Source organism: Salvia splendens, chromosome 13 (genome assembly GCF_004379255.2).
Source record: "Salvia splendens isolate huo1 chromosome 13, SspV2, whole genome shotgun sequence".
Taxonomy (NCBI): Eukaryota; Viridiplantae; Streptophyta; class Magnoliopsida; order Lamiales; family Lamiaceae; genus Salvia; species Salvia splendens.
In genome coordinates, this window is record NC_056044.1 from 6,172,139 (window position 1) to 6,192,757 (window position 20,619).

At 39.2% G+C, this 20,619-nt stretch overlaps 1 protein-coding gene across 4 annotated transcripts; it reads left to right on the forward strand.

Moving 5' to 3' along the window:
- Nucleotides 1-281: 281 nt before the first annotated feature.
- Nucleotides 282-9,700, forward strand: LOC121761991 (probable disease resistance protein At1g59620). Of its 4 annotated transcripts, XM_042157704.1 has the most exons (6): nt 282-426; nt 537-617; nt 1,690-1,762; nt 1,863-1,952; nt 3,329-4,121; nt 7,837-9,700. In XM_042157704.1, exons 5-6 carry the CDS (start codon nt 3,353-3,355, stop codon nt 9,555-9,557), a joined length of 2,490 nt encoding a protein of 829 aa, XP_042013638.1. In that variant the 5' UTR covers nt 282-426; nt 537-617; nt 1,690-1,762; nt 1,863-1,952; nt 3,329-3,352; the 3' UTR covers nt 9,558-9,700. The 4 variants fall into 4 exon arrangements, with proteins under 4 accessions (XP_042013638.1, XP_042013640.1, XP_042013637.1 ...); XM_042157706.1 differs by lacking the exon at nt 1,690-1,762 and having other exon boundaries at nt 3,317-4,121; XM_042157703.1 differs by lacking the exon at nt 1,690-1,762.
- The last annotated feature ends 10,919 nt before the right edge of the window (nt 9,701-20,619 follow it).

A 20,619-nucleotide genomic window follows, 5' to 3' on the forward strand; every position in this document is an offset into this window, starting at 1 on the left:
AATGTTGGGTTTATTTTTCGTATTTTTTGCTTCCCCAACACATTTGTAATACTTCACCCTCAAATGACACTCTAATAAAGTTGGACATTTCAGGCTCCACTCACAATCACAAATAGCAGTAAAAATATTCGACGATTCTGCACTCAATTATACAATATACCTAACATTAATGACAGATTGCAGATAAGGGCATAGTACTTATTAATATTTTAACTTTAACTTTATAATGAAATCATAATATAATAGTAAAAAATTATTATCAATACTGCCCATCTTGAAAAGCAAACAGATTTAGAATATTGAGAAAGGATCGCACACATCTCAAAGACCAACAAAGCTAACTTCATCATTCACCTGCCTAGGATTGAATTAATCATCAGACCACCCAAGATGAGCAACAATACTGCGATTTTTCCTGTTTTCTAAGTTAATCTTCTGTCATTTTTTCATTTTTTCTTGTTTTCGAATTTCAATGTAAGTGTGGTATATATTGCTTTATGAATTTGTAGTTTGATATCCCTTCCAACTTTGTGTAGGCTTCAAAGATAAAGGAGGATTCGACTGGAAAGTCAACCAAAATGATCCAAAGATAAAGAAGAAAATTCTCAAAATTAAAGGTATTTTTCCTTTCATAACATTTTAATCAGCCCCAAACCCTAAATAATGATAAATACATGTGGTGCTTCTTTCGAAATCTATGGCTACATCTAAGATTTCAATCTAATAATCGATTATTGAGTGAACAGATTATGGTATTTAGTTTCTTTAAACGTTCATTTTTGTTATAAATGTTTATTTTGATTGATTATTTTTCATAAATATATTTTCTTATGGCTCTCTCTTGTGAAGTTTAAATAATTATTCCCTTCGTTTTCATTATAGCTGACGCATTTCTTTTTGATACAGAGGCTAATTTTTTTATCATGTTAAGCGGACGTGTAATAAAGTAAGAGAGAGTAAAGTACTACAAGAAAGAATAAAATAGGAATAATAGAAAATGTGTTCATTGTTACTCCAACTATATATTGAAATGGAAATGACTCAACAATAGTGGAAGATTTCATTGGTGGAATAAAGATGAATGATTTGTTCTAGTATTGTTGAATACTTATCAATTTTTCCTTCAAATTAAATCCAGCGTGCATATGTTATTTCTACAGGAGCATTAAAACCTACTCGTAAAACTTTGATTTTGTTAGTGTGATTTTTTTGCAGTATAATTATGAATGACACATAAATTAAGAATCATTTAAAATATATAACCTTTTATGCTTCATGATTTTTTAAAAATAAAAGTTACGATCATCTTTAATATATTATTTGATTGGAGTTAATGAGGTCTTTCATTATAACAACTTTTTTCTTAGAAATACTTGTGTTACTTTTTATGGAATTACAACTTACACAAAGCATATCCGAAGACCTATTGTTTCGAAGGGGATCATTAATCAATTTAATTGGGTTTGCTGTCTAAATAATTGCGTATGTTTTAAATGAAAGAATCGTGAAAAGTAAGATGGAAAGTGACTAGATACATGGTTTTTTGGGAAATTTATAACCATAGAAATTGATAGTATATGGTAAAACTAGGTGCAAAACCTATTTATATTCTCTATAGTCTAAAATGACAGAATTATGTATTGGGTATCATGAAAGCTAACTTCTCATTCACCTACTTATATGTTTGAGCCTGCCGAGGATTGAATTAATCATCAGACCACCCAAGATGAGCAACAATACTGCGATTTTTCCTGTTTACTAAGTTAATCTTCTGTCATTTTTTCATATTTTCTTGTTTTCGAATTTGACTCTAGGTGTGGTACATATTGCTTTATGAATTTGTAGTTTGATATCCCTTCCAGCTTTGTGTAGGCTTCAAAGATAAAGGAGGATTGGACCGGAAAGTCAACCAAAACGATCCAAAGATAAGAAGAAAATTCACAAAATTAAAGGTATTTTCCCCTTCATAACATTTTAATCATAAATACGTGTGGTGCTTCTTTCGAAATATATGGCTACATCTAAGATTTCAATCTAATAATCAATTATTGAGTGAACAGATTATGGTATTTAATTTCTTTAAACGTTAATTTTTGTTATAAATGTTTATTTTGATTGATTATTTTTCATAAATATATTTTCCTATGGCTCTCTCTTAAATTTATAGCTGACGCATTTCTTTTTTACACAGAGATTAATTTTTTTTATCATGTTATGCGGACATGTAATAAAGTAAGAGAGAGTAAAGTACTACAAGAAAGAATAAAATAGGATTAATAGAAAATGTGTTCATTGTTACTCCAACTATATATTGAAATGGAAATGACTCAACAATGGTGGAAGATCCCAAAATGGTATTATAGTGGGACGATTGAAGATCTTTATTCTAATTTTAAAATTATGACAAATTATCTGATAAAATTTTATTTTTATTTTATTATCTTGATTTCATTGGCGGAATAAAGATGAATGATTTGTTCTAGTATTGTCGAATACTTATCAATTTTTCGTTCAAATTAAATCCAGCGTGCATATGTTATTTCTGCAGGAGCATTAAAACCTACTCATAAAACTTTGATTTTGTTAGTGTGATTTTTTTGTAATATAATCATGAATGACATATAAATTACGAATCATTTAAAATATATAACCTTTTATGCTTCATGATTTTTTTTAAATATTAGTTATGATCATCTTTAATTTTTTATTTGATTGGAGTTAATGAGGTCTTTCATCATAACAACTTTTTTCTTAGAAATACTTGTGTTACTTTTTATGGAATTACAACTTACACAAAGCATATCCGAAGACCTATTGTTTCGAAGGGGATCATTAATCAATTTAATTGGGTTTGCTGTCTAAATAACTACGTATGTTTTAAATAAAAGAATCATGAAAAGCAAGACGGAAAGTGACTAGATATATGGTTTTTTGGGAAATTTATAACCATAGAAATTGATAGTATATGGTAAAACTAGGTGCAAAACCTATTTATATTCTCTATAGTCTAAAATGACAGAACTATATATTGGGTATCATGAAATAAACGTCAACTTCGTCATAAAAATTTTGGCCATTAAGCCTTTATGTACGTCGAGTTTTATAGTCTTGTTCAACTTTGCTTTGAGTTTGAATGATATCACGGTCATCTTATCAAATCACATATGCCAATAGGAAAATTTCATAACAATTTCATCTCCTCCTTCGTAGATTTGAATAGTTTTTAAAATTCATGTTATTATGATGTTCAATCTAAAATCAGTTTTTCTTTATAATAATGTATCGAATTTATATCTAGGTCATTCTTAATTTTTAGCTACGAGTGCAGTTTGCAGATTAAGCAAGCAGAAATATGGTAGAAGCAGTCATTTTATCATTGATGCAAAAGCTCAACAAATATCAAGAGGAAAGAACAGATAAGGCCAGCCATTATGAAATTGGAGACATGGAAAGGGTAATTAAAGAGATGAGAGAGATTGTGGATATAGTTAGAGATAAGAAATCTGGAGAGGGAAGAAGACTCAGATATTTGGTATCTGATCTGGTCCACATGGCCCACTATGCCCTCGACCTCTACAAACATCGCCAAACTCATGTGATAGAGTGCATCTATAATTGGATTGGAGAGATCAAAATGCGGATGCGGATGCTTAAACTGGGAGTTGATGGGGCTGAGGCAGAGTCCAACTCAGAAAATGTCGATGAAGATCATGTGGTGGTAGGCTTGGATAAACACATAGAAGTGGTGCTCCGCACAATATTTTTTCATAAATTAGAAAATCCTTCATGGGTGGTTATCAAAGGCATGTCTGGTATTGGAAAGACGACTCTAGCTAGAGCGATATACAACCATGCAGATGTCATTGATCGATTCAAGTATCGTGCTTGGGTATGTGTTTCTAATGTCTTAACTCTTAAGGAGATATTTATCAAACTACTTCTGCAAGTAGTAGTAGATGGTGAAAATCTTCACACATCTTCATCATTGGAGGAAATGGACAACCAAACCCTCCTATATATGCTTCACCAGCACCTGCAAGGACTGCCATATTTGATAGTTCTCGACGACTTGCCCAAACAAATACCCTTACGACCTCTCTGTGAAGCTCTTCAAAAACAAGGTATGTAGAATCTTATTATGATGGTAACTTAGGTTTCAACATATATAAATGAATATTGTCCTAATTCTAAATGAAGCAATTTGCCAAACAAATACTTATTTTCTCAAATTTTAGTTAATCTAACTCTTCACTAAATGATGTTTTTATTTTTTTTAATAAAAATAAATAAAAAAAAAAATTGGACTAGGCATGAAACGACATTAATATCCTCGACCTTTCAGAGGACCAAATTAAATATGACCACTAATTCAGTTCTCAATACTAATCCTCGCTTAGTTTCAAATCCATCTTCAACATAATCAACTCCATCCTCACCTAACTTCATCTCCTTCTAAATTACATCATCCTCCATTGCTTCTTTATACATCTAATTAGTGCCGGAATTTAGACATTTTATGTTGAAGGACTAAGCATATATTTGATGACTTTCTCTACAATGTTTATTTTAAAATAAAGACAAAATAAAATTAGTGAATCTCTCAATATCATATTTTGATTTTAGTTTCCAGTTATTTAATGGGATAACTGCCTTAAAAGTCACCAACTTTGCCCAAATTCCGGTTTTTCCCACGACCTATAAAATTGGCGTATAAAGTCACCAACTTTGCCGGGTTGCTGGTATCTCCCAAATTGACTTAACCCAGTGTTTTCCGGTAAGTAAGTGGCCTATGTGGTAGGCCTGAAAGTTGACATGGAATTTCTTTCTGTACTTGCTCCAAAACTCGAGCTTCGAACACTTAATCTGATTTGGGAGATACCAGCCAATTTCCGTCCGATTTCCTTCAATTGATCGGTGTTATCGGTTGACGGCGGCCCCACCGCCGTCAACCGGAATCTCGGAGGTCCCCCCAACCTCAGCGCCAACGCCAGGAGCAGCGGCGACCACTGCATCCCCTGCTTCATACTGAAATCAACAACGTGGACTAAATCTCTACCGGTGAAGGATTCCAAAAATCGCTTGATTCGCAGTGAAATGCGCGAATTTCAGATATGGGCACATCTCGTAGAAATGCATCTGGAGCAGATCGGTGAAGGCGGAGTCCGGATTCGCGGGATACAAACTGTAAATTCACCTCACCAAAGCTTCAGCGAAATAGGTCGCGACCTTCCGTATCGCATCGGCTTGCGACACCGCTAGAAAACCGATGTTCTTCATCAGCGCTTCCGCCAATTTGAAATCCTCCTTCTGCACAGCCTCCGCGCACGCCATCAGCGAGTGAACAAGCCTGATTCCGTTCTCCTGCGAGTCAACCATCACAATCGACTCGCTCGACTCAGTCTCTTGCGGCGAAAGCTTCAATTTTTTGGCCGGAGATGGGGGTTTTGCCCTAGGGATAGGGTAGACCGATTTTCCCGGTATGGCGTGAGATCCAGCCCGAAATCAGAGTCCACAACCATTCTATTAATGGCGGAATCAAAATCCGGAGTAGGATTGAGGCCGGAAATCATGGATTCGAGCCAGGGGGAGAGATCGGAGTGGTGTCGGAGGCGAGCTGAGAGAGGCCGTCGTTTTCAACGCTGCACATGACCTGCTCCAGGTGCTCGATCTTTTGCGCGACTTCAGCCATGTCGGAGGGCTTGACACTGTAGCCGAGGACACTAATTTTTTTTTATTGCACAGTCAATAATTGTTGACCATGTCAGCCGCCACGAGACGCCACGTCAATTAAAAACGACACGTCAGGTCGCTCTTTCACCGGAAAAACCATCATGGGAAATCGGCGACTAAATGCAAAGTTGGTGACTTTATACGCCAATTTTATAGGTTGTGGAAAAAACCGGAATTTGGGCAAAGTTGGTGACTTTTAAGGCAGTTATCCCTTATTTAATTAATAATATTAGTGAATCTCTCAATATCATATTTTTATTTTAGTTTCTTGTTATTTAACTAATTAAATAACAATATATTCTAAAAATTATAATTTTAACATAAAATTACTAAAATACTTTTTACATAATGTAAAAATTGTTTTGCCCCCCACCTCAGTATGTAGCTCCACCCTCCACTGTTTCAATTCTCTACCCTTTAGTTCTTCCCAATCCCACCATCACCTATGCCTATACTAGTTTGAGAGACAGAGAAGGGCTGATTTGAGAGTTGCCCTCATTGACCACCACGCTTTCTCTCCCATAAATAAGTACTCTCCCGTCTCATCGCAAGTGATCAATTTTATAGTATTTTGGATTGTCCCATCGCAAGTGATTAATTTCTTTTTGGGTAAATTGCTTCTAAAATCGTGAACTTTCACAATAGTTTGGTATTTCCCGTAAACTTTAAAAGTTGCGTTAAAAATCATGAACTTTGCCGGGTTGTGCAAATTTCCCAAACGACCCGACCCTGTAGTTTTCCGGCATAAACTTATCTTATGTGGCATCCGGAAGCGTGACTTGGCAGCCGGAGCACAAAACGATGTCGTTTGTGTTGTTGAAAAAAAATTAAAATTTCAAAAAATCAGTCAACAGTCAACTCCCTTCAGACCTTCTCCACTCTCCTCACTTCACTTCACCCAAATCAGTCGCCTTCCACCTCCATCATCATCTACCGCCGGCCAGTCTCCCCTCTCCGCTATCTCCCTCGCCCGACGGAGATACCCAACAGAGAAATCCCCAATATCCCGTTGACCCCCGATTCAATCGAAGCATTCAGCGCTTCGGACACCGGCGTTTTCGTCTCCGCCGACAACGGCGGCCCCGGCGGATTGACGGTCACGAATGTCACGCCGTAGGAAGTCCGATCTCCGCCGATCCTCCCGTTCAACGACGTCCGTTTTCACCCCCTCCCCTTCCTCCGCCTCGTCGCCGCCGAGGAAATCCGAATTCCGCCGATCATCCGCCGCCTTCTCCGGCGAATTCCGCTGCTTCTTCTTCCTCAGCAGCATCTTCAGCTTCTTCTTCCGCCACAGCCCCCTCGGGAGGCGGAACACGGACAGATCAGGAGATGCACCATTGCGCATGGGCAACAGCAACACACCGCCGTCGTAAGCAGCGGCTACCTCTTCGCCGATTACGCCACCGCGACTCTCGACATTGCCGAATCGATCGGTTCCGATTTTGTGATTGGAGATTGAACTGAGAAATCGAATTTGAGAGAGATAGAGTGAAGAGGTGAGGTTAGAAATATGAATGTAATTTGCCGAAAACGAAGGATGGAGTAAGCTGTGTTAATTTTATTAATTATTATTTTAAAATATGATTTAATTATAGTTGGGAGGAAAATTTAAAAAAATACTAATAGAATGCTTAGTCATCATGCCACGTCAGCAATGAGGTGATTTAAAAAAAAAAAATTATCAGCGCGGCACATCAGCACAAGTCTGGCCGGAAAACCCGGCTCGGGAAATCGGCAACCAAAAGCAAAGTTCATGATTTTTAATGCAACTTTTAAAGTTTACGGGAAATACCAAACTATTGTGAAAGTTCACGATTTTAGAAGCAGTTTACCCTTTCTTTTTTTTTAAACTTTGTTGATATTTACTTTTTTCAAAAAGGCTGGAATTGACTAAAATTTAAATTGACTTCATAATTTATTTGATAATATTTTTTTAAATATGAAATTCTGTTATTAAAATTTTAAAGTTTCTAAAGAGATTTAAAAAGTATTCGGATTTTTAATAAATTACGAACACTACTTAGTTAGTAGTATTACTTTAAAAGTTATATATAACAATTAAAATTTCCCTTCTGATTTTTCCTTTTGTGTTTGTTCTCTTGTAAGAATACGGCGGAGGTAAATTGGTGGTCACAAGTCACATGACGCATCAATTTATAAAAACACGATGGCATGATGTTCATAAGATGGAACCTTTGGATCCTATTATGAGCTGGCAATTGTTTTATAAAACAATAAACAGTGGGAATAAATTGAGGAGTGAGCAGAAATTCCCAAAGGAGTTGGAGTACCAAGGAAAACTGATGTTGAGAAAATGTGGTGGTCTGCCTTTAGCTATTAAAGAGGTGGCAAATCAGCTAGCTCAAAAGAAAGCCTCTACTGGAACTGAATGGGAACATCTTCTTGACTCTGTTGATTTTGGATCAACATTGGAGTTATTGGAACCGTATTATCAAAAATTAGACCCCGAATTGCTGCCATTTTTCATGTATCTGGCCTTGTTTAAGGAAAATACAACTTTGAGGAAAAATAAGTTGTCGCAGATTTGGGAAGTAGCAGGAGGATTGTATGATAGTCATTCGTATTTTGATGGTTTAGTTGATGAATCTGTTATTGATGAAGTTAACGACAAGAGCACACGCTATCGCATGAATCCAGTGCTACACAGACTATCCATTAAAAAAGCAGAGGAGGGAATTGGTTTTGAGATCCATGGAAGTACTCGACTCAATGGAAATCCACGTCATCGTGTGATCATGTGTAGCAGAGACAATTTCAGCTACTCAACGAATCAAGATAAATATCTTGTTTCTCTCTTCTTCCATGGAGGTGGTTATTTCAATGCTAGTCCATCTTATTGGAAAGGCTTTGAAAAACTTAAGATACTTGACTTGGAAGATTTTGGGTTGAAGATTTTACCTGAAACGATCGGCACATTGACGAAATTAAGATACATGGGATTGAGAAATAATTACATAAAAGAGCTCCCAAAATCAGTGAGGTTCTTGGAAAAGCTTGAGGTTCTTGACATAGCTCAAAACTTTATGGTGCAAGTACCAGATATTGTATGGGAAATGGATAGCCTTCACCACGTCTACATGTCTGATGTTATTTCCAAGAAGCCTTACAAAATACATGTGCAACCATGGCTGAAGACCTTAACCTCGGTCTCATTTGATGATCTGATATATGATGATCATGATGAGCTCTTAGGGTTGACTTGGCTGGAGAAATTGAGTGTACATGATTTGGATGGAAACACAAATGTAAGCAAGCTCTTTGGGTTATTGTCCAACTTAAAATATTTTCGCCACCTAACCTTAAGAGGGCACAGATTTAGAAGCATGCCTTGTTTGGATGGGCTTGGAACTCTACAACGTGTCAGAACACTTAAACTGGATGGACGCCTAGATAGGTTGCCAAATAGTTTCCCTTACATGCTGACTTCCTTGACGTTGGCTAATAGCTGTCTTAATGAAGATCCCATGCCACTACTAGGGAAGCTAACTCGCCTACTTAAGCTCATATTGCGGAATGCATATACAGGTCAACAAATGTATATTCATGAATTCGATTTTAAAGCTCTTGAAGTCTTGTGCATCGAAAATTTATTGAATCTGAGGAATCTACAAATTGAAGAAGCTGCACTAAAATATCTTAGGAAATTAGAAATCCGCAATTGTCCATGTCTGGACACCCTCCCCAAAGAGGTTCGGTCATTATATAGTTTGGAGGAGTTAAAGATGGTGACAACCAAAGCCATTTCAACAAAGATAAGGAATTCACGCTCAATCTCCAAAATAAGGTTTGTGAATATCAATCCATAGGCGCGGTTATTGATAATATGCTCTATTCCTCTTGTATGTATAAGCATTTGTAATAAGTTAATTTAATTCATAAATGGTTACTAAATTATGGATACAGTATTTTTTTTTTCCAAAATAAATACTAAACTCTATATTTTATATTATTTGTAGTTTAATATAATTTTCTTAAATATTTATTGTGTGGTTGCTGTTATCTTGAGCTACCTCACTTTCCTAGGATTCAAGAGTCCATTTTTCATCTGTATATACTTCAACCGCTGTTCGAGGAGTCTAGTGAGACTTATAGGAGTTTCTGCATTAATTACTATAGTTAAAATACCAAAGACTAATAGGAAAAATGAATGTATTTAAATTAACTAGAAATAAGCACAAAGGGTATAAAAGGATATCTAATTAGGGCAAACTCATGATTGTTGAATACAAGCAACAAACCCTTAAGCTGGCTAACAAGAACCAGTTGAGGTTGAGCCACAATGCCTTCTCTGATTTCTTTTCTAGCTCTTCTTCGCTCACGTTGTAATCTGAACGATTCTCTCTTTCGTGCTTTGTAACTGTTAAGGTTCTCAGGTTGCACTTGTCGGGGGTAGACACTAATCTGTTTATTGTAGTATGTTTAAGTGAAATTAGGCATTACCCCCACATAAATGGAATTGAAGATGAATGGCTTACCTTTTTCTTGTGTGGTCCAAACTTGTCAAATTTCACTAGTCCATAGTGTGATCCCAACGTTGTTGCCGGGATGAAACTGCACAAAATGTGGGGATAGTAATATGAGTAACAAGAACAGGGTGATTCAACAAAGATGGAACGCACACATTCACATTGTAGTTTTCCAAGTGTAGCCGCGACGAAGGTTTATGTCAGCATAAGCCTAAGTCCTTGAAACACTAGAAATAAAGATAGGTTATTCTTGAAATATCAAGCAATCAGCACAAAGAGAGTTTTATTATTGAGACGATCTTGATCCATCAAACAAGCTACAAAAAAGGTCTCATGAAAACAAAATTTGCACACTTTGCAGCTATGTGAAGAGGAGGAGATTCCTAGTCTCAGGAAATCCCTCAATACGATATTCAAACGATAAAATGCAAAGAGAGTTTTAGCTTGCACTAGTTACATTATAATACGATATTGTTACACATAGAGATCGACCTTGGCTTGTGTAATGTGATGAGTAGTGGATGACAGCTGTTACAAGGGTGGAGGAAGTGGCCTTTAGTACGATATTATTATCATAATTATTGTCTTAATTATTGCATTTACTTTTGATTGTATAAATACTCCAGCAAGTTAGGAGAGGAGTATCTTATGCAAATACTCCAGTAGCCGAGGCCTTCATTTCTGAAGGAGTTTATCTATTTAATCAAAGTGTTATCCTTTCTTACTTGGAGTATAAAACAGATTCATTTTTTCTAGCTTATTCGATATTCAAAGGATAAAATGCAAATAAAAACGATATTCAAAGGATAAAATGCAAATAAAAACGAAACTGGATCCATTGCCGATTTCCAAGTTGGGATTTTGGAGGACTTGAGCAAAATATAGCTAATGGCGCCCACAGTTTTATAACGACTAACAAACACTGAAGAAAGGCATGTAGTCAGTTATCCTATACACATTGTGTAAACCAACAAAAGATAAGCCCTAATGTAAACCAACAAAAGATAATTCCACATCACATTCACAAAAAGCAAAACCTCAATAGTACTATTTTCAGGAAGAACCACTCTAATATTTGTGAAACTACATTACATAAATAGAAAATAGTAACCTATTTGCACTTGAACCAAGCTATCTAATATGTAACATTACATAAATAGAAAATAGTAACCTATTTGCACTTGAACCAAGCTATCTAATATGTAGCACTAATGAAGTTCGACATTCCAACCTCCATTGCGTAACACAATGTAACATTTCACATTTCATCATCCAATCACATATAACACCCCAAATGTATATAAATAGCACTGACAAGGTTCAGTCTCTCACACTTCAACTGCATATGTACTAAGAAAAATCGACATTTCCAATTGCACATATCACTAATATGGTTTAAGTATTCACCCTCTAACTGCATATAGCACTCTAGAGTTTGGCATCTCACCCTCCAACCACAAATAACCCTAATAAGGTTCAACATTCACAATCGTATATAGCAGCAACAAGATTCGATGATTCTGTACTCCAACATTCAAGCATACACCTTCCAACTGTATATAGCACTAACAAATTTCGAGATCGCATCCATCAATTGTTCTATTCATTCATGGAACAAGAGCACCGGCCATTCAATCATCCTAGCTAGTTCATCCAGCAATAAGTAAATGAGCCCTAAATTAATACCTCAGCAACTCCAAAGAATTCAAACAATCAAACCTAAAAAAAAAACACACACAGAATTAGGGAGAGAGAGGGAGACCTTGGTGCCTCGTTGGCGGACGATAATGGAGCCAGCCTTGGCAGCTTGATCGCCGAAGATTTTGACTCCAAGCCTCTGGTCCGGCAAGTCGCGGCCGTTCTTAGTGCTTCCAGCTCCTTTCTTGTGCTAAAATACATCTGGATTAATAAATGTTGGCCTATATCTAGATTTAACATATAAGGCTGAGACTGATACAAATACCAATCAGTCAACACAGATTTATTTGCTATAAGTAAAATGAATTTAATAAATATAAAAAAAGTGAAAGTTGATTCCTACCAGTATGATCACAGGTACAAGATGTAAATAGATTCAAGGCTAAGTTGAATTTAACCATACCTTTTCAAGGATTGCAGACTGATCATCCAGCTGGAAGTTGCGCATGTTCTTCAACATCTCCAGTTGCGGTACATGTGCTGATTCAGACTAAGCATTGCTTTTAATAAGCCTAATGATTTGCAAATAATATAAGTTAAACAAACCTCCGCTTCTAAACGCCGCAGCATTTCAGTTCTTTCTGCAAATCTTTCTGGTCCAAGTTCTGCTTGCTCACAAGCTATCTCTTCCCTTTAAAATCAAATGGAATATAAAATGGCAAAAAAGGACCATTTCCCAAGCGGAATACAATGAAAATTGAAATAAAAAGGCATGGAGAAAAAATGCTATTTTCTTGTTTGCTCCAAGCCTTGATCTCAAACGGATATGATTGTTTCTATATCAATTGCATTTACATAATGGAAAGAGCATTTCCCCACACCAAATGATTGAAAATTAGGTCTAATGGATGCAGAGTAATAAACCCATAATTCATGATAGAAGAAACTAGAAAGATAACATACATTCATGACCCAGACAATAAATTAGGTGCTGCGGTTTAAGAAAAAGTATAACACGGAATAAAATGTAACTAGTTAAATTACTTCACTTAGATATAACACTTCCAAGCTCACTTTTCCCAAGCAAGATAAGCTGAACTGTGGGTCTGAATAGAGAAGTAAAATATTCTCAATCATCTAACTTCAACTATGTCAATATCCAATGAGTAGTAATCTACAAATGAAATCTAAACAACACAAGAAAACAGATATCTGAACATTTCCAGTTACAGCCACATTATATGCATCCTGAAAAGTTTTCATCACGAACAAGATTTTCGGATACAACAAGCAAGCATTATACGAAAGCGGTGTCTCTAGCCAAAGGCTTTTCAGTTCAAGCAAGAGTTTATTCTCAGAGAGCACCATATCAGTATGCTAATTTTACAAAGCATTCAAGCTCCATGAAATCTAAGAACGTCAAACAAAAAATCACTCACCAACTCCCATCTCCATGAAAAGCTCCTCTTGAATTGTTGTGGTTACAGCTACAGGCTCCTGTACGCATTTAAATCCAATTGCTAGATTGTAGAAAACCAGAAAACTAAAAATATTCCTTCAGCTGAAACCTAATCTAATACTTTGCCTTACAATAACATTTCAAATTCAAATTTAGCATAATCAAAGCAGAAGGATGATGATTTAGCGAATTTTTGATGGGAATAAATGCAAGTAATAAATGAAGATCACAACACTGAAAATTACGTGGTTCGATTTACTGAGGTAAATCTACGTCCACGGGAAGAATAGAGGGCAAATTTGTATTGCTTGATCTAGCTTACAGATTACAATACTGATTTGCTATATGAGATTCAGGATCTAGAGAACTTAACCCTGGTCTATCTGATCTAAGTTCTATTTATACATTCGAACTAAGATCGTGGTTTGCAGCCCTGGTAGGGGGGTTGATAACTGCTTAATACCACTAAATAGATCGTGGGTGTAATGGAGGTCGTGGAGATCCTGTATGGGTCCACTATCTCCTTGTTCGGTCGAATACTGAGACCGACCTGCTGAACTTTGCCGATCAGCTTTTGCCGATCTGAGAGTTGAGCTCGATTGGTCGGCTTTTACCGAGCTATAGGCTGTGACCGAACTCTTTGGTTGTGCCGAACTGATACTCTTTCTTGGGTTTTGGGCTGATGGGCCGTCACTGCTATTGGGCTCGCAATTATTGTTTAGTTGTTTAGTTCGTATCCCATCACCACCCCCCCCCCCGAAAAGCGAAGTGAATCACTTCGGCATTTTGGATAAGTGTAAGGGGGAGGCTGACGTCAGGGGACGTGCTCTGCACGTGTCTGCATTAAATGTGACAGCAAATCCGGCCAGAGAATCCAGAAAAAGTGGGATTTGAAACGGTGCGACGAATTTGAAACGCCTCTGCGAATCTGATAAATATTTCCTTTCTTCATCATTGGAACACTTTTGCGATTATTTCTTCTGCATTCTCTCTCTTTTTCGTAAAATTTTCTTCCGCTTCTTCAAGAATTTCTTCAGAGACTTTCGACCATCAAAGAGTAAGAATCATGTCTTCTTCTTCTGAAACTGTTTCTGAATCAGGTAGTGGTAGGAAGGGGGGTAAGGGATCTTCTGGCCGGAAAAAGTCCGGGGAGAAGACGGTAGAATATTTTCACAGCATTTTGAGTAAGGATACTGTGATATCCTTACACAGAAAATATTTTCTTCCTGGGGGGTTAGTGGTGATTCCCGACGACACTCATAGGGCTAACTCGCCGCCGGAGGGTTATGCCACCGTTTACGAAGCCTGCTTAGAATGCGGGCTTCGTTTCCCTCTTCCCCCCGCCTTTGTAGAGCTTCTTGATTTTTTCCAACTTCCTTTAGGTCAGGTGACTCCAAATTCTTGGAGGCACTTATCGGCCTTTGCTGCCGAGCTGCGTAGACTAGAAAAGGATCTGTCTCTGAGGGCAATCCTTAATTTCTTTCAGTTTAAGAGAAAGGGATCCTGGTTTTACTTGATCCCTTTACAGCCCTTTAGAGCCTTCTGTAAAACCAAATGGCCGATGTGGAAAAATCGCTTCTTTTTTTACAATAGGACAGCGGCTCCAGACTTTTCCTGGAGAGGGCCGAAGTCCGTAATTCCTCATCCTCGGGTAGAACCGTTGGACGAGCTCGAGGGCGGGCTCAATAAGATTCCCATGATTAGGAAACAGTATTTGGAATCTGAGCTCGTCAAGGGTGACTTCGTGTTCGACTCCTCGTCTTCGGACGAAGAGACTGAGGGTGAGGATTTCTTTTTTATGCTTTACTGCTTTAGCGGCGAAAACTAACTTTGTTTTCTTGCTTTTTGGCAGTGAACATGCTAAGCAAGCTTGGTCGCAAATCCTCCGAATCAAAGGAGCCGGAGAAACAGAAAACCACCAGCTCGGCGTCTGATGCCGAGAAGAATCCGAAGAGGCAGAAGACCTCTTCGAGTCAGTCTTCGGATCCAAAAAAGCCGGGATCGACCTCGGCAAGGGGGAAGGCGAAGACTCAGAAACCCCCAAAAGTGCCAGAGAGAGACATTGTCCAGTGGGGTTATGGATCAGGAGTGGTTACGGCCACTTCGGAACATATCTCTGAGCCCTTTTTATGGCCAAAGGACTTTGTAGAGGTGAATTTTCTTCTGGATTTTCTGGCTTTGCTTCTTTCCTATATTTTTTTTGTGGCCCCTCTGTTGACTTTTTCCTTTTTCCATTTTCAGAGGAACAATATGCTCTGCAAACTCGTCACAGTTGAACTCTCTAAAGCGTCCAGCGATTATGATGAGATGCAGAGGAATTTGAATGCTGCTCGTCACCAGGCCGAACAGGCTCGGGCAGACTTTGAGAGGGCAAGGGCCGCTATGATCTCGGCTCAGGATGAAGCCCAGCGTGCCAAAGACCAGCTCATCATCCAGAGAGAGCGGTCGAAACAGAGGGAGGCCGCTGCCGTGGTTGCTCAGGGGGAGGCTCTCCGTGTTTACACGGAGAAACTCTTTTTGAGCAATCAATTTTCGGCCCTTATCGGTGATCTGCTGAAATTGATGACCGATAATGTTGAGCAGGAACCCGAAGTCGTCTTGCCGCTGTATGGCCGAGAGATTGCAGCGCGTCTCCAGAGTCTGCCGCTCCTTGAGGAGCTTGCGTCTTCATCGGTCCTGCTTTCTGCTGAACGAGTCCGTAATTGCCGTGCTGACCGTGACGAGAACATGGAGGCCATCTTTGCCTCCTTGGGGCCTGTTTCACCCGCTTCAATTTTCAAAGAAGAGGGTGAGCAGGAAAATGAGGCCGGCAAGGAGACCGAGCAGAAGGATCAGCAGACCGGCGACGGGCACGCCGAGCAAGAGGTGCAGCAGATCGGCGATGGGGGCGCCGAGCAGGAGGGAGGGAGGAGGGAGGCCGAGGCTGAGACCGAGGTCGACAAGGAGAAAGAAGCTGAAACCCACAGGGAAGCCGGAGACGAAACTGGCGGAGTATGATTTCGTCTCCCTTCTCTTAGTTTAGTTTCTTTCTTTCTATTTGTAAAATGGCCTTGAAGCCCTCCTTGTGTAAATTTTTTCTTGTGAATGAAAAAAATTCTTCTTTCTACACTCGTGTCTTCCTTATAGCTTTTCTTAATCTCTTTTACTCCTATTGTGGTTTACTGCCTGCTCGGTAAACTGAAATGCCGAACTGACATAGCTGCTTCGTATTCTTAACTCTAAGGAGCTGGAGGTACTTCACTGGAAGCGGCTATACTCTTTGGCTTTAAATGAAGCTGAGAAAAAAGCTATAGATGACCAGATGAAGTATGATGAACTCTTGGCTCGTTTAGTGGAGCTGGAGTCCAACAATAAGGACTTAGAGTGCATAAAGGAAGATCTGGAGGCCGAGCTGAATACTGTCATCGCTGAGAGGACTGCATATGAAGATTTCATCTGCGGGCGCGGGGGAATGACTATATCTGAAGTTCAGAATCAAGTTGATGAACTGTGGGAGAAGCTTCATGTACTCCGGAAGAACAATGTGCTGGAGAGCTCGGCTTGCCAACAAGTTGTGAAATCATTGCGGCGCTTAGCTTCTCTGTACGACATCATTCTTTCCCGGCGTCCCTCAATCGAGAGATTCCTTAGCCGTTTCCCGCTAACAGATGCTCACACTCCAACTCAAACCTCTAATCCACTTACTCAAAATTCTACTCCAAATCAGCAACGGACTCAGGAGCAACCGGAAACGTCAAGACAAGAACGCCCTGAAGTTCGTAGAGGAGTTGTGAATATGAGTGAGCAAGATCAGCGAATGCTTCGTGAAGAGACTCTTCGCCGCCGAGGTGCTAGAACTTCCCGGACTCAGGGAAGAGGCGATAGGTCGATCAGAGCATCTCGTCCACCTACTTATTCTTCAACTGCTCGGAACGCCCGAACTCAGCATCATGAGGATTTTTCGGATAGGTGGCTCAACTTTAGCAATCGTAGACAGTAGAATAGTCCTTTGTAATGGTGTAACGCATTCTCGTAGGGCAGCGGAATTGTATGCCCAACAAGACTTAGTAAATGAAATTTTTTCATTTCGCTTCTATCACTGCGTATTTACAGTTCAGCGATTTTTTATTTCATTTATTGTACTCGTCCTCGGTCTTATGAAGTAAACTCTTCTTTGACCGGACTTAGTTAGTGTCCTTATTTGACGAGTTTTATCGCTTGGATTGGACTTTCCCTAGTTAACCGGAGTGGTTTTCGGCTTATTGCAGTTCGTTTCAGACGAATTGCTTGTTTCTTAAGCTGAATTGTGGAATCTTGTATCTTCCTTAGAAGCTTGGACTCACAATTGTCTTTAATACATGATCTAAAAAAAGGGGATCAGCCTTTAAGGAACAATATACCTCAGTAACATTTATAAGAGACAAAACGCACATAGAGAGACAAAAATAAAAAGGACGAAAAAGATTTTAATCTTTTAAAAAACGACAAGTATAAAGAACAATAAAAATATGAAAGCACATAACCCTAGGACCGAACTAGACACAAGACTGACCGGACCTTGTCTCTTACAAATAGAACTTCTTGAGGTTGGAAATATGCCATGTTCGGGGTACTTGTTCTCCTGACATGTGAGTTAATTTATAAGACCCTTTTCCCAGGACTTCTGACACCCGATACGGACCTTCCCATGTGGGTTCAAGTTTGCCCAGCTTTTCTGCTCGGCTTACTTCATTGTTTCTCAATACGAGATCTCCCACTTGAAACTGCAGCTTTTTCACCCTTTGGTTATAATACCGGGTTACTTGCTCCTTGTACTTGGCTTCTTTTATGAAGGCCAATTCTCTTCTTTCTTCGGCAAGATCTAGTTCGGCTCTCAGTCCGTCGTCATTCAGTTCTGTTGAGAAATTAAGGGTTCGGGGGCTGGGTATGCCGATCTCAACCGGAATTACGGCTTCAGTGCCGTACACTAGACTGTACGGAGTTTCACCGTTGGAGGTTTTTGGTGTAGTTCGGTAAGACCATAGGACTTGAGGAAGATTTTCTACCCATTGTCCTTTGGCTTGTTCTAACCGAGTTTTTAATCCTTTCACCAAAGTACGGTTTGTTACTTCCGTTTGTCCATTTGCTTGTGGGTGAGAGACTGAAGTGAACCGCTGTTGAATATTCAACTCTTGGCACCAATTCTTGAATGTTTTGTCAGTAAACTGAGTCCCATTATCTGAAATGAGGATATGGGGTATGCCAAATCGGCAAACTATGTTCTTCCAGACAAAATCTAATGCCTTTGAGCTTGTTATCGTAGCTAATGGTTCAGCCTCCACCCACTTTGTGAAGTAATCCACGGCAACGATCAAGAATTTCATTTGCCGGGGAGCTTGTGGTAGTGGTCCTACTATGTCTATGCCCCATTGCATAAAAGGCCAAGGGCTTTGCATAGCACATAGATCAGTCTGCGGCGTCCTTGGGATATTTGCATGGATTTGGCATTTCGTACATTTCTTAACTAGCTGTACTGCTTCTTGTACCAAAGTTGGCCAATAATATCCCCATCTCAGAACTTTTTTAGCTAATGCTCTAGCTCCGATGTGGCTACCGCAAGATCCTTCATGAACTTCTCTAAGGATGTAATCCGTCTCTTCTGGTCCTACACATCGCAATAACGGTTGAAGGTAGGACTTTCTATATAGGACTCCTTCATGAAGTTCATACCGACGTGCTCGGCATGTGATTTTCCTTGCTTCTCTCTTATCCTCGGGCAGTTGTCCTTGATCTAGATACTTTAATATTGGCGTCATCCAGTTTGGTGAACTGGTTACTGAGTGTACTTCAGCTTCATCAATGCTTCTGTGCGGTAATTCCTCCACCTTTGAGCTCGGATATGAGGCCAACTTACTTAAAGTATCTGCTCGGCTATTTCCCGCTCTGGGAATGCGGATTATCCGAAAATAAGAGAAATTTCGGCTAATACTTTGCGCTTTGTCCAAGTATTTTTTCATCCTTTCACCACGGGCTTCACTTGTACCCAGCATGTGATTCACTATGACTTGTGAATCACAATGAATTTTGAGAGATTTGACAAGTAGACGTTGCGCTAACTGAAGTCCGGCAAGAAGGGCTTCGTATTCGGCTTCGTTATTAGTGGTTGGGAATAAGAACCGAAGTGAATAAGTTACTTCGTGTCCGTCGGGAGCGATAAGTAGAATACCAGCTCCACTTCCTGTCTTATTCGAAGCTCCATCTACGAATCCAATCCAACAGTCCGGCGGCTCTACTTCGGGTTTCTGGGGCTGTGTTAGTTCATCATTGGTAGGATTTTTCTGTTCGGCAATAATAGGGATTGCCTGATCGAACTTTGCCTCTACAAGAAAATCTGCCAAGGCTTGTCCCTTGATGGCTTTCCGAGGTAGATATTCTATTGAATGTTCTCCCAACTCTATGGCCCACTTGGCAATTCTGCCTGATGCTTCTGGCTTAGTCAAAACTTGCCGAAGTGGAAGATCGGTTAAGACGCATACTTTGTGAGCATAGAAATATGGCCGCAGTCTCCTTGCTGCATTTACTAATGCCAGAGCAATTTTTTCCAGAGGTTGATACCTTGTTTCGGGACCTCTTAATGCTCGGCTTGTAAAGTAGATAGGACGCTGTTTTAGGCCTTCTTCTCGTACAAGCACCGCGCTAATGGTTTGATCTGATGCTGCTAAATATAAGAATATCACTTCGGCATCTGTTGGAGCAGAGAGAGTAGGAAGTTCGGTTAAATAACTTTTGAGTTCGTCAAAAGCCTTTTTCTGTTCGGCTTCCCACTCAAACTTTGGTGCCTTCTTCAAAACATTGAAGAACGGCATTTGCTTTTCGGCTGCTTGGGAAAGGAATCTATTCAGTGCGGCTAGACATCCAGTTAGCCTTTGCACATCATGTATGGACTTCGGCATTGCCATGTTCTGAACAACTTGAACCTTTAGGGGATTTGCCTTGAGTCCTTCCTTTGAAACCCAACAACCCAGAAATTTTCCCGAATCTACCAAAAAGGTACATTTTTGGGGATTGAGTTTGAGGTTGGCTTTTTTGAGCACGTCGAGAGTGGATTTGAGATTGTTTTCGTACTCCGAAGTGCTTCTGCTTTTAACAACTATGTCGTCAACATATACTTCAACCTCTTTTCCGATCAGGTGCCGAAATAGCTTATCTACCATCCTTTGATATGTGGCTCCGGCATTCTTTAAACCAAATGACATCTTTTTATAAGCAAAAATACCGAAGTCAGTAATGAAAGCCGTTTTTGAAGCATCATTCTCATCCATTAAAACTTGGTGGTATCCTTTATAC

Coding starts and splice junctions, on each gene's coding strand:
- LOC121761991 (XM_042157704.1), top strand. CDS start 3,353: ATGGTAGAAGCAGTCATTTTATCATTGATGCAAAAGCTCAACAAATAT. Junction 4,122..7,836: donor TGAAGCTCTTCAAAAACAAG/GTATGTAGAATC, acceptor TTCTCTTGTAAG/AATACGGCGGAGGTAAATTG.